The 14,666-nt window shown below is 32.3% G+C and overlaps 1 protein-coding gene and 2 long non-coding RNA genes across 4 annotated transcripts; 2 read left to right on the top strand and 1 right to left on the bottom strand.

Annotated features, from left to right (window-relative positions):
* Positions 1-4,494: 4,494 nt before the first annotated feature.
* LOC145052725 (ribonuclease H2 subunit C-like protein) lies at positions 4,495-6,072 on the top strand. Its single transcript, XM_079000588.1, has 4 exons — positions 4,495-4,760; positions 4,858-4,950; positions 5,139-5,326; positions 5,848-6,072. Exons 1-4 carry the CDS (start codon positions 4,610-4,612, stop codon positions 5,914-5,916), a joined length of 501 nt encoding a protein of 166 aa, XP_078856714.1. The 5' UTR covers positions 4,495-4,609; the 3' UTR covers positions 5,917-6,072.
* A 1,210-nt stretch (positions 6,073-7,282) lies between these two features.
* On the bottom strand, positions 7,283-8,303 carry LOC145052723 (uncharacterized). Of its 2 annotated transcripts, none has more exons than XR_013684156.1 (3): positions 8,175-8,303; positions 7,674-7,859; positions 7,283-7,589 (listed from the first exon to the last, which is right to left on the bottom strand). It is a non-coding gene; the product is annotated as an uncharacterized LOC145052723 (long non-coding RNA). The 2 variants fall into 2 exon arrangements; XR_013684155.1 differs by lacking the exon at positions 8,175-8,303 and adding an exon at positions 8,068-8,147.
* A 256-nt stretch (positions 8,304-8,559) lies between these two features.
* Positions 8,560-9,969, top strand: LOC145052724 (uncharacterized). The gene is made up of 2 exons (XR_013684157.1): positions 8,560-8,674; positions 9,675-9,969. It is a non-coding gene; the product is annotated as an uncharacterized LOC145052724 (long non-coding RNA).
* Positions 9,970-14,666: the final 4,697 nt, after the last annotated feature.

The raw sequence follows: 14,666 nt of genomic DNA, 5'->3' as shown, positions 1-14,666 counted from the left end.
GACTAAGCCAGTCTAGGGTGACAAACCTTACCTTAAACAAGTCGACATCTGTAAAACGTCATGGCAGACGGATCAATCATTATCAAGTATGGTTATAACGACTCACATAGAGAAATTAACTCCACTATAAAATTTACGAAATACATTTATAGTTGGTAACACGGTAACATACATGCACCGGTACTCGGTCTTAGGATATTTAGACTACAACGTTTTATAAACAGACAATATCGGATTGTCTGGGATCATTCACTTCATACATTAACACACATGCATTAATACCAGATTGGACACAGACATTTCAAATCGTTTTTCATAAAATATCGGATTTTTTGGTGTTTACAAAGTAATACATAGCATATTACTCAAACATGCTTATGAACTCACCAGCATTATATGTGTTGACGTTTTCAAATTAACTTTTATTCTCAGGGAATCGTTAAGCAGAAAGGTCAACAGGAACATATGGAAATTGAAATATTTTGTATCATCATACATTAACTATTTGGGCATGTAATATTTAGTACAATACTTGATGTAAACAATGACGGTTGTATTTTGAATGTATGATGATGGTGTTTGTCATGTTTCATTTATATTCACTGTGATGATACTACAAGAATGAAGTCACCCAACCCCCAGACGTTTCCGCCGTCTCGTTCGGGGGTGTGACACTCTCATACACACACATACACACAAACAAACACACACTTAAGAACACCCCAACTGCCACCACCATCTGCCAGCACCACCACCAGACGCCACCGATCTGTTCATACATCGGGGAAAGAGCGACAATGACTTCGTTCTGCATCATAGCTTTGGTGGAAGGAAGGGACATTGGTGATGATGAAAAAGTCGACATAGGTCTCCTATCAACATTGTTTGCCATCTATCATCGTCTGCATGCTACCACCATAGGCCACTAACCACCTCTATCTCCCTTAACCATACCTCCAAATCCCCTTCTTTAATTCGATGAAACCTCTCCTTCTCATATCTGAAAACCCAGATCTCATTAGTTTCAGAACAAGTGGTGGAGATGAAGGGTTTCTATAGACCGATAAAATCCATAAATTAGAGCACTCGTTGTCTGATTGAAGTCAACAAAAGGGTAAAACAAGTTGTTGCGGTTCAGATTGACTGTTCGCTGACAGCAACAACCCGAAGGGAATAAAGTAGTAGGAACAACAGGTAATCAGGTGTGCTTGGTTGCTGTTCCGATTAACAGAAAATAGAGGAAGGAGAGGCTGATGCCTCTTGTTGTTCATCGAAAAAACACCACACCTCTAGTGTATTTTTGGCAGAAAAATAGAGAAGAAAGGGAGAGTGGAGGAGCGGCGATCTAGGGGTGTTTGGGTGGTGTTACTCAACAGGAGGAGGGGCTATTGCCTCCTCTTTGGCCGGAAAAGCTGCCTCCGATGGAGGCTTCCTCCATACACAATACGAGAGAGAGGCTATGTGGGCCCTTTCTTATATTTTTAGTTATTAAATAATTAAAACAAATATTAAAAATGTAAAAATAAAAATAAAAGGGTATAATAGTCATTTTAATTTTTAGAGGGACCAAAACTACATATAAACTAGACCAAAATGACCATGAAACCAAAAAAAAAATCAAAGTTTAAACTAAATGTTGAAAAAATACATACCACATGGACCATTTTTACATTTTTTTCTCTAAATTTTATAAAAGTTAGCTATTTTTTTCAAATACTTAATTTATAGGTGTTAGATCACTTAATTTCCCAAAATATAAACATATTGCTAGGGGGGAGCATGGTGCGGTTCGATGCGGTTTTTGGCCAAAACCGAACCGAAAACTGCAACTTCGGTTTTTTGAAGTTTAGAAACCGCACCGTTTGGTTTTTATGCGGTTCGGTTTTTGCAATTTTTTTTCAGTTTTTTGCGGTTCGGTTTTTTCTTTGCGGTTTTTTGTCCATTTTTTATTTGGTTTTTGTTTTGCCTTTTTACTATAACTTAGGTAACTCAATGAGTTACTTTGACTCGGATAAGAAGTGTTAATCACTTTTTGAGAAACTTTATGTAGAGATGAGGAGCGCCAAAATTTTCATCCCCAATAATGTGCGACTCCTCAAAGATGTGGGTTAAAAGCCATAGAGTCGACTCTCTTATATGAAATGTGAGAATGGTGAAGGTTTTATTTCAAAAGCGATGAGGGATACTCTTATAAGGCTGACAAAATTAAAGCCCAAATGTTATATTGGAGATGAACTGATATCACCACCTCTTGGTTTGAAATCAAATAACATAACCACTCATCCAACATGTTTCTAATGCTCGAATATAATACGAATTAAATATAATATTTGTTTCACAGGTACATACGATAATATCAATTAATGTATTCATAAAAAATGATACTAAGTACTCTTAATATTAAATGTTAAAAAATATAACAAACATTATTTGTTCTTGTAAATATCACTACATGTATGCTTACAAATATACAATCATCACCTTATAAGAGAGATATTTATATTTATAGAAATTTTAATTGTTATGAGTTCTTCGTTCTTACAAATATCAATTAATATATATATATATATATATATATATATATATATATATATATATATATATATATATATATATATATCGGTTCAAATGTTTCTACTTGTGTGCATGTAGGATTGATTCTAAACCAATCATTTTGGGCCCTTTTTTTTTGACTGGGACCGAGTCAGTGATTTGGGTTGATTCGGTCAGACAAGATGTGTTTGATAGAAGCTTTCTCAATCAGAATGTCTGGCCCATATCACTTTCTCGGTCAGACTTTGTAATATAGCTGACTGGAAAAATTACACTCATACCCTCTATTTGATTTCTTCCCATCGTGACCTAAAAGAGATACCAACAAGGAAAATTGGCCGCCAATATCGACAACTCTTCGTCGTATCTCCATTGCTGATGTCCCTTCCTCAGTCCGACTATAGGCCAGAAAGTCTATCCCTCCGTTCGAGCTCCAACGAGCAAGCATCGATTTCTGCATCAATAGTTCCGATTATGATCAGGTAAGCATCGATTTATCTTTCCTCGTCTCATAAATACTTCCGATTTCTGCCATCATCGACTAGCATGCATCGATTTCTGCATCAATAGTTCCGATTTCTGCCATTATTTCTCTAAAAGTTTCGATTTTTACTTCTTGATTTTTGCTATTTCGATTGTTGTTGTTTCGATTTTTGCATCTATTTTGCTGTTCAAAGTTATTTTGCTGTTGAGAATAGATAAAAGTTTTGAATTTTCAAATGATTTGTTCCAAGTAATTTGTTGTTCACTTCACGGTATGATATTGAATGTGTCTTTGTTGATGTTATTCATTCCTGAACACATACATATATTTGTTCAAGTGATTAACAGAGATGCCTTTGTTAATGCCTTTGCTGATGTTATTCATACCTGAACACATACATATTATCTACTGTCTGCAAATCAATAATATGAGGGTAAAAATGTCATTCTACTTACTGATGAACATATTGTATTTCATTGATTGCAGGGTTTGAAATCACAAAAGAGCAGTGATTTGAAGTATGATATATGTGGATGGGTTATTCTTGTTATCTCAGGTTCAATGATATAATAAGCTCATTTAGGCCAAGTATGGTGGTTTTAACTTATAAACAGATATGAGATTTGATTTTGAGATGAGTGACACAATATTCAATCAAGAAATCAATTTGGCAGAATTTATTTGTATTTCTAGTATGTTTTATAGACTCAAGATGATGGTATTGCTTTGTGAGATGTAAACTTGTGATGTTTGGTTATATTATTTGGTGTGGATTTATTATTATTATTATTATTATTATTATTATTATTATTATTATTATTATTATGAATAACGCAGGGTAAAATGGTCATTTTGTATCAGTCAGCACGTTTAGTTAGATGTACAATCAAACAACATGATTTCTTACTCAGTCAGAATTTCTTACTCAGACAGATATTTTTGAATCAGCACTTTCTCATTCAGTAACTATCAAACGGGTTATTAGTTATTTTAAGAAAATAATTAATAATTATTAAATGCTCAATCTTTAATTAATACTCATAATATATCTTCAACATGTAATATGCATTAATTACTTATTTAAAGTAACTAAAATGATTGATCCAAAATCAATCCTACATGTATACAATACATAGTTAGAACACAATAATCTAACTATATATATATATATATATATATATATATATATATATATATATATATATATATATATATATATATATATATTCGGTGCGGTTCGGTTTTTTTGTGGTTTTTGCAAAACTAAAAACCGCACCGTCGAGTGTTCGCGCGTGTTTATACGGTTTTTGCAAAACTAAAAACCGCATCGAACATATTCGGTTTCTGTTTATACGGTTTTTTCGGTTTGCTGTTGGGTTTTTGCTCACCCCTATTTATTAGTGTTATAGTTTATTAACAAAGCACGAATAAACATCTAGAAAAGATAAAGCACTGCCTATCAGCGTATGGGTGTTGAGTGTTCGCGCGTGTTTTGGACTCGGGAAAGCAAAATGGCGGGAAGGTTGTAGCCTTAGGGGGATTTTAGGGTCCAATACTCCATTTCAACCACAAATGGGCGGCGGAAGTGCGTCTATGGAGACCGGAACCATCAATCTAGCCGGCGTCGCCGTCGATCTCACCGATCAGATCCATCAGCTGCCTAGCTGCATCAAGTACGACGGACCAGCCCCTGTTTCTAGCTACTTCAAACCCAAATCCACCGGTAAATACCTTTTATATCCATCCCATTCATTGATTATGTGTCGAAATTGATTCCAAAATTAGGTTTTGAATTTGTATTTTGTTTACGATTCTGAAAGGGATCGAGGTTGATGGTCTTAATGTGAAAGAGGCTTGCTTCAGGGGAAGAAAGTTGCAAGGCACAACCTTTCCTCTTCCTGATGGTTATTCAGGTACAGATCTAAATCCTTACTTATCTTTCCTTTTTAAATGATTATATTCAGTCATGTTCTTGAAATTTAACTTTGCCTTACAATGATTTATATAAGTCGTCGAGAATCTTTTTCTGGAAATTTAAAAGCTTTTGTGTCTCTTGAAATTAGGCGTCGTCAAACTTGTTTTAACCATAAAAATATTGCAGGATTTGTCATAGGAAAAAAGAAAGCATCAGGGAAGAGAAAAACTTCTTCTAATGGTGATGCAGAGATGACAACTTCTTGGCAGATGAATGCAAAGTTTGAAAACATAACTTTATGGAATCACGATAATCGTCCATCAAAAGAAGATGCTTTTTTGCGTGCTTTTCATTGGCTTGATGTTGCAAAAGCAGTAAGTTTTTCCTTTCCATATATTGGTCAAGAATCTTCTAAAAACCATATTTTATAAGTTATAAAAACTTAATTTTGCATTTCAATTAAAAAAAGATCAATCTTTTCAAGAACGAAACTTCTTTTTTTAGGGCTCAATCGGATAAAAGTTATAATTTTTAGTCTCTCACCCAAAAAGGTTGGACATGGACTCCCTATAGATCTGTGTTGTGCAAAAGACACGAATGCCCTTATCCTTAGATCAGGCTATGTGAGGAGACTACGAGGACGTTTATGTCTTTTGCACATACAAGAAATTAAAAGCAAGTCCATATGGGAAAAAAATTACAATTTTTTATCCCTTTGAGTCCAATGCGCAATACAATCTTTTGTTTCTGTTGTTTCTTGTATTGTCTTAAAATTGATGAATTTATAACAAACTAGTTATCAAATATAAATATGATGAGTTTATGTTGTTAAATTTGATGTTTAGATGTTAATTTGGTACGTTTATTTTTACTCTTGCATGATCTTTTTTTGCAGTTGCATAAACCGGTGACAAGTGAAGATATGGAGTCAAAATCTAACCTTGGAGCTACTGCAACAGACTGAGCTAAAAGACAATCTTCTATATGTACTTTTTTTTTACTGAGTTCACTAGTTAAATTAAAACTTTGTATTGTAGCATTGTATTTTAATTTGTTGTTACTATAACATTGCACTTGTTTTTTAAATTATATTCTTATTAGTGCATTGTAATTTGGAAAATTTACCTAGTATAGCAATTTGGCAACAGGTTTAAAAGATAGCAGTACAGCTATTGCTAAGGCTGAATGAGGGGTAAATGAGTAATTGCACATATCCAGATAAAACAAAAAAGATTAAATATAAGAAATAGTATTGTGCTTTTGTATATTTATTTAAAATCAAATGGGATCCGGTTCTTAAAGTAGTTAAGTTCAGAAGGCAACATTGGCTATGAATCTACTTTAACAACGAATAACCTAAAAAAACAATTAACATGTTTTTATTCCTTTAATTTCAAATAAAAAGTTGATATTATATTGATTCTTTTGAAATAGTTTTTGAATGTTAACATCATTCATGCTTTGACCATGAAAACCTTATCCCATTTTAATCTTGTTCGTTTCTTCTAATGATATCATGATGTTTATCATATATCTTCAGAGTACATTAGGTCAGTATATGATTAGATGACACTTCGCTAAACATTTTCATTAGGGACTAAAGTATGGTTCTATAATTTGATTATATTTACATTGCACAAAAACTAAGTTTTCGTGCCCCATCAAAAATTTATTAAAGGGAAAATGACTTGATAAGGTAAAATATTTTTTGAAATGTACACATTTAGTTCTTATTTATTTTATTTATTTATTTATTTATTTATTTTTTGTAAATTAAACCATTATACCAGATTTTTTGTAATTATGCAATCATTTTGACCGGCTATACCCGGTATACCGGTCATATATGAATTTTCTTTTATTTTTTTGAAATGAAATAGGCATCTACATGTCACCTTACATGGATATTGTTAAATTACACCATATTTTGATGACAATTAGGGACTTAGGGCTCATTTAATTAGTCATTCCTCCATTCACTCAGCCGATAATCCTTCAAATTTCTTGACTCACAGTCACCATCAACAATGGCAGAAGATGCATATACAATCGTTGATGTACACTATAAAGGGATGTTCACACCTATCCCATTGATGTATTTTGATGGAGTAAAAGCCTCTATACCATACACGGTTGTGAACAAGATGAACTTCCCTGATTTCATCTCCTTTCTTGAAAAGCTTACTTACGGAAGATGCAAAGATGTGTATTACTGTCCACATGAAGTGAGTTTGTCTTAGGGATTACATGTTATTCAGAATGACTGCGATTTTAACGAGTTTCTTGAAGATATCAATGAAAAGAAGAGATTGGATAATGTATGTGGATCATCATCATGAACCTTTGTTTGATTGGATTCAGGAGGAAGAATTACACAACAAGTCTATTACATCAACATCCCCTAAAACCTCCAAAAGCATATCTTCAACCCGAAAACATAACCTTAACAATGACTAGCATAATCAGTACACAAACCATAACCTTCAACTGTTTAACTTCTTCTCTAACAGATGCCACATCTTCTAAAACTTGTATAAGATAATCTGCAACATCTGAAAGAGTATCTTCTGCAATGGGCTTCATATTCTCAAGTTCTTCATCAATCCATTCCCAAACTTTACACTTTTCCCCTAGTTTCTGTAGTAATAAAATCAACAACATAGAAGGTAAGAAGAAGAAAATTGATGCGATTTGAGAAATAAAATCAATTTAGGTATTTACCAATGAGTTAGAGCACACTCGGAAGTTCTTTCCAGGGTTATCTTTGGTCTTGGAGGTACGAATTCTTGTAGGGAGTTTACAATCACAGAGGACTTCCTTATCTACTCTGTGATTGCTTGAACCTGTGGAGATTCTTGAGCCACTCGACATCTTCTTTCTTCTTCTACGACAAAACCGTGATTCCTCCTGATTTTGGATGTTAACATTCGTTTATAAGGAGTGACTAAGCTAATTAATTGTTATGCAGTTGTTTTTAGTGCCACGTGTGCTTTCACATCAGTAAAACCTATAGAATCCGGTCAAAATACCTCATGTGTACATATTAAAAAAGAATAAGGGTTTAATTTTTTTTTTTTTAAAATAAAGATGTATTTTATTTCAAAAAGTAACTTACCATTTACTAATATACCCTCAAACACTACTTTTTGCAGGGAAACACTGAATCGATTTTGGACCCACACTTGCATTCTAGAGTTAGAAAACTGAAGAAAGAAAACAAACCGAGAAAGTGGTCGTCTCTCTTACTCTAACAGTGGTCTTCGCTTACAATATATACGAAGCTCCATTAACGAAAAGGTCGATCTCTATCCGTCAATTTTTATCTCTTTCTTCCCCGGTTGTATCTCTTCGTCCCTGCTGCTCCGTCGACCCGTGTCCCTTCGCAGTTCGCAACTTGCAACCGAAGGAGTGAAAGATGTAATACTTGTTCTCTGATCTCTATCACACTTTCTTTGAGAACCTCTGTCTCTCTCAAACCATGCTGTTTAGCGGTTCCAAACCCTAACAGCATCCGCTTTTGTGCCATGGAGTCCTCTATGCATATTTATCTCCCTTTCATAAATTTGAACAAGATGAGAATCTTTTGCGACTTGACCAAATTATTAGAATGGGTGGTCTCGGAATTTCAGTTGTGAGATTCATTGGTGCATTGGGTTTTAGTCTAACATTTCGGTACGGCATAGTCAATCGGATGGTGACAGTGAGAAATGGGGCCGTAACAAGTAAGCAAACTACACCCCAATCTAAAATTCTTTGTCTCCAAGGGCCGACTCATGAACAGGTTTCACTTTTTAACATAGATGTGACAAAACTTTTTAACATTCGTTTTGATTTGTAATTCTTACCCATAATTTGATGTGATTACAAAAATATTTTCGTTTATTGCTTGAACTTTAACATGTTACTTAGGTGTGAGACCCGTGTATTACAAGTGTGTATTAAAATAAAATTTTAATATAAATATTTAAACATTAAATATTTTATAAACTAATACTTTTATATAACATAATGTAATTTTTTGGAACATTTATAAAAGAAATCAGATATTCTTTAAAACATTTATGAGACTTTATTATCAAATTAATAAAATGGTTCTCTTTTCTTATATGAAATTTTATTTTAAAAAAATAGAAATTCCCAAAAAATGACAAGTGGAAAATAATAATTCTAAAACTTCCACAAAATTACATGTGGCAAAACTGTTGAGAATTTGACAAGTGGCAAAAAAAACTTTCATTTATTAAAGAGGATTTTGTAATATGTGATTATAATTTATTAATTAAGCCAATGTTACATTATTTTTTTAAAGTCAATTATTTGTATGAATTTATTAAATTTGTGATTTTTATGGATTGTTTGAACTTTGAAAGCTGTTAGGTTATGACATAACTCATATGTAGGGATGTTATTCGGGTCGGAATCGAACCGAACCGACCTGAACCCGAATAAACCGAAAACCGAATAAGGGTAATTGTATGAACCGAAAACCGAACCAAATAAGCAATACGGGTTCGGTTCGGTTCGGGTATTATTCGGTTCGGTTCGGTTCCGACCCGAATAACCCAAATAACATGTAGAAGATGATTAAGGAGTCAAATAACCCGAATAAACCGAATAACATTTACAATGTGATTATAAATATTGTATTTTGTATGACTTGAATGGAGTTTGATCATAGTAGAAACTAGAAAACAACGATGATGAGACGATTATTTTTTCCAGACGCAAGGGTCGACTTTTTTTTTTTCTTATCGTGAATGGACTTTGAAGTTTGAACTTTGAACCGGTGATGATCGATCAATGAGTCCAGGTTATCGTAAGTCGCAAGGGAAGTAGCCGCAACTGTTGATCAAAGAGTAATGTCGCAAGGATGAGAAAACCTCAATCGATCAAAGAGTAATGTCTTCGACTCGTTGATTTGGTGTAATACGGATGATCGAATTCGATTGTGTTGATTTTTTTGGTGTATTACGTGGGTTTTTTTGGGTAACGATCGATAGAAAAGAAGATTGAATAAGCAATCATGTTAGGAAAAAAATGTGAATTTTCATATTCGGTTCGGTCCTTTTGGACCGAATAAGCCCTTATTCGGGTAACCCGAACCGAATAACCCGAAAACCGAATAAGTCTTATATAGATACCCGAAAACCGAATCGAATTGCTTATTCGGGTCTAATTCGGTTTGGTCCGGTTCGGTTTTCGGTTCGATTCGGGTTTTCGGGCCAAATTCTCATCCCTACTCATATGTGATAACAAAACTCTCTTCAAGGACTCAACTTCTTTGTTGTGATGCCTTTTGTGAGCATTGGGCTTATTGAGATAAAAACTGTAACTTTTTGTCTCGAAAAGATGGAACATGGTCTCGTTATTGATCTCTTTTCTATTTAAAAGATGAGTTTTTGACCATAACAGGGTGGATGGAAAAAATATTTACCATTTTAATGTTCTTTAAAAACTATTTACCATTTTACTGTTTTTCTCATTTTTCTTTATTTTTTAGTTTCCTTTTCAGTTTTTTTTTTTTTTTTTTTAATTTAAATATCTTATTTTTTTTTTCTTTTTTATTCCACCTTTTTATTGTTATATATGACAACTTTCATTTTAGTTTTTTTACTGTTTTTTAAATATATGTTTTTTTATTTATTTTTTTTTGTTTTATTTAAATATCTCATTTTCTTATACAACCTTTTTACCATCAAATTTTAGCCTCAACATTAAAAAATCATCAAAAACCACCACTATAATCAAATTTTAAGGTGCAAAAATTCCAACATTCACATACAATGTTTTTAAAGTGAAAAAAAAGACATCTCAACATTGTTTCTTACAAAAAAAACACCACAAAAAACCTCCAACATTGGTTATTACAAAAAGAAAAACATCACAATTAGCTTTATCTTGAACCGGTAAAAAATCATTACCTGTAAAAAAATAATAATAAGAGAATAACCATAACAAATACCATAAAAATATTTTTTTTTTAAATTACCTTGCCATAGACGGACATCGTTTTCGATTATGTCTTGGTTGCCTACAAATTCCACAAAGATGGTCAAGAGAAAGCTTAGAGTGTAAACAAGTGTGTGGACCGGTATACGTTGTGATTTCAAAATAACCACTACGTTTACGTTTACTTGCATGAAGCTTCCATTTGCGACCAGATTGTAAGTACAACTTGCATCTTAGAGTCCAAATAGTTGGGCGTGACTCATGACCTCAAATTGTCTATGTGTCCTAATGCTATGGATCTTGATTGCTCTAACAAGTTCCTCTTTATCCTTGAAAGGATCTTTTCCCAACTCTCAGGTAAAATCATTCTTACTCGTTGATTGTGTCATAATCCAATTTTCATCAATAGTCAAATTTGTTCCTTCCATATTAATAAAAGTCGAAGGTAATTCAACATTATTGTCAAAAGATGCTTCATCTGCTTGAACTTCAATATGTTATTTTGTAATATGTGATAATAATTTATTAATTAAGCCAATGTTACATTATTTTTTTAAAGTCAATTATTTGTATGAATTTATTAAATTTGTGATTTTTATGGATTGTTTGAACTTTGAAAGCAGTTAGGTTATGACATAACTCATATGTAGGGATGTTATTCGGGTCGGAACTGAACCGAACCGACCTGAACCTGAATAAACCGAAAACCGAATAAGGGTAATTGTATGAACCGAAAACCGAACCAAATAAGCAATACGGGCTCAGTTCGGTTCGGGTATTATTCGGTTCGGTTCGGTTCCGACCCGAATAACCCAAATAACATGTAGAAGATGATTAAGGAGCCAAATAACCCGAATAAACCGAATAACATTTACAATGTGATTATAAATATTGTATTTTGTATGACTTGAATGGAGTTTGATCATAGTAGAAACTAGAAAACAACGATGATGAGACGATTATTTTTTCCAGACGCAAGGGTCGACTTTTTTTTTTCTTATCGTGAATGGACTTTGAAGTTTGAACTTTGAACCGGTGATGATCGATCAATGAGTCCAGGTTATCGTAAGTCGCAAGGGAAGTAGCCGCAACTGTTGATCAAAGAGTAATGTCGCAAGGATGAGAAAACCTCAATCGATCAAAGAGTAATGTCTTCGACTCGTTGATTTGGTGTAATACGGATGATCGAATTCGATTGTGTTGATTTTTTTGGTGTATTACGTGGGTTTTTTTGGGTAACGATCGATAGAAAAGAAGATCGAATAAGCAATCATGTTAGGAAAAAAATGTGAATTTTCATATTCGGTTCGGTCCTTTTGGACCGAATAAGCCCTTATTCGGGTAACCCGAACCGAATAACCCGAAAACCGAATAAGCCTTATATAGATACCCGAAAACCGAATCGAATTGCTTATTCGGGTCTAATTCGGTTCGGTTTTCGGTTCGGTTCGGGTTTTCGGGCCAAATTCTCATCCCTACTCATATGTGATAACAAAAATCTCTTCAAGGACTCAACTTCTTTGTTGTGATGCCTTTTGTGAGCATTGGGCTTATTGAGATAAAAATTGTAAGCAAACTACACCCCAATCTAAAATTCTTTGTCTCCAAGGGCCGACTCATGAATAGGTTTCACTTTTTAACATAGATGTGACAAAACTTTTTAACATACGTTTTGATTTGTAATTCTTACCCATAATTTGATGTGATTACAAAAATATTTTCGTTTATTGCTTGAACTTTAATATGTTATTTTGTAATATGTGATTATAATTTATTAATTAAGCCAATGTTACATTATTTTTTTAAAGTCAATTATTTGTATGAATTTATGAAATTTGTGATTTTTATGGATTGTTTGAACTTTGAAAGCAGTTAGGTTATGACATAACTCATATGTGATAACAAAAATCTCTTCAAGGACTCAACTTCTTTGTTGTGATGCCTTTTGTGAGCATTGGGTTTATTGAGATAAAAACCGTAACTTTTTGTCTCGAAAAGATGGAACATGGTCTCTCTGTTGATCTCTTTTCTATGTAAAAGATATCAATGTCTTCCTTATCTGTGTCTCCCAAACCATTTTTTAGCAAGTCCCAAGAAAGGGATATGAGGCTGCGTATATTATAATGGGGGAGATGAGGAGTATATTATAATGGGGGAGATGAGGAGAACATTTATGTCTTTTGCACATACGAGAGCTCGAGAGCAAGTTCACGCCTTACATTATTTGTTGAGACAAAATAATTACAATTTTTATCCTGAGTCAAACACAGAACCTATGTGTCTTGTGATGTCCATATAATATATTGATGAATTTATATTGAACTAGTTATTAAACATAATTGATGTTGTAACGTCATTAAATTTGATGAATTTATATGGAGTTTGATATTGTTAATTATGTATATTTGTTGTACTGTTACATGATCTCTATTTGGAGGTGCATGACCTAGTGACAAGTGAAGATATGGAGTTGCATTGCTAACATACTGGCAACTCAGCCAAGAGACAATCTTCATTCAACAACCATTTTTATTTATTTATATTTTTATTTTAAAATCACTAGTTAATTCAAAGTTTGTATTAATTCATTAAGACACCGTTTGATACATCCGGTAAGATATTTCATTCACAAAAGTCTATTTTTTTTTCTTGGATTATTAATTTTTTTAAAATATTTTTTTAATTTCTTTTTTTGTTGGATTATTACCTTTTTACTGGATTATTATACATTATAAAATATTATTTTAAATATATAATATTTATGTATTAATAAATATTATTTAATTGGATTATTAATTTCTTTTAAATATATATATATATATATATATATATATATATATATATATATTTTATGGATTAATTTTTGATTGGATTATTATATATTAATAAATATTATTTATAATATATAATATTTATATATTAACAAATATTACTTTATTGGAATATTAATTTCTTTAAGTTACTTTTTTAATTCATTTTTATTGGATTAATTCTTTTTTTTTGGACAACACCACCATCATCTTAATTTATATTAAAAAAACTCATTCATCCCACCACTATCAGACATAAACCGAGTCAAGAATCACACGTTGGGTTGTTAAAAAAAATGGCTAGAAAGAATAACAACATAACATCAATTTTAAAAACACTAAACTGAAAACAACCTAATCGAAATTATATGTGGATTTTAATTGATTTGTGTTTAATTACTTTGTATGATAATTTATATTTGGATTTTAAATGATTATTGTGTAATTTTGATTTTTTATTACAATTTGTATGTTTTTTATAATTATTCAGCTACTTTATCCATCACAGTATAGAACATAAGTATACTATAGTCATTTTTCATCATTCAGCACAGTCAGTCAGATGTACACTCAAACAACATGATTTCTTTCCCTGTCAGAAAACTTTTCCAGATAACAACTATCAAACGGGCCTAAGTCTCTTTCATTTTTTTTATTATAGCATGTTACGACAACATATTTTACTATTCTTAAATGATATTCTTATTAGGGCATTGTATTTTGAAAAATCTACTTATCATAGTAATTTGGTAAGCAGTTTGAAAGGTAACAATACACCTATTATTGTTATATATGGGTATATATTTTCAAAGTACAACACCCTAATAAGAAGTAATTTAACAATTGTAATAAAAAGAGTGAAAGTACAATGCTACAATAGAATTTTGAAAAATACATTGCTTATTTTCTTATATTTATCCCTTTTGGACATTGTGATTTACCAACGTACATGAGA

Source organism: Lactuca serriola, chromosome 5 (assembly GCF_051521515.1).
Source record: "Lactuca serriola cultivar US96UC23 chromosome 5, Lser_US96UC23_V15, whole genome shotgun sequence".
Taxonomy (NCBI): Eukaryota; Viridiplantae; Streptophyta; class Magnoliopsida; order Asterales; family Asteraceae; genus Lactuca; species Lactuca serriola.
This window is presented reverse-complemented; position numbering and strand designations above follow the sequence as displayed.

What these genes read in the sequence shown, in the direction of transcription:
- LOC145052725 (XM_079000588.1), top strand. Translation starts at nt 4,610, where the DNA reads ATGGGCGGCGGAAGTGCGTCTATGGAGACCGGAACCATCAATCTAGCC. An exon ending in TCTTCCTGATGGTTATTCAG is followed by an intron (nt 4,951 to 5,138) that starts GTACAGATCTAA and finishes AAAATATTGCAG; the next exon opens with GATTTGTCATAGGAAAAAAG. An exon ending in GGCTTGATGTTGCAAAAGCA is followed by an intron (nt 5,327 to 5,847) that starts GTAAGTTTTTCC and finishes CTTTTTTTGCAG; the next exon opens with TTGCATAAACCGGTGACAAG.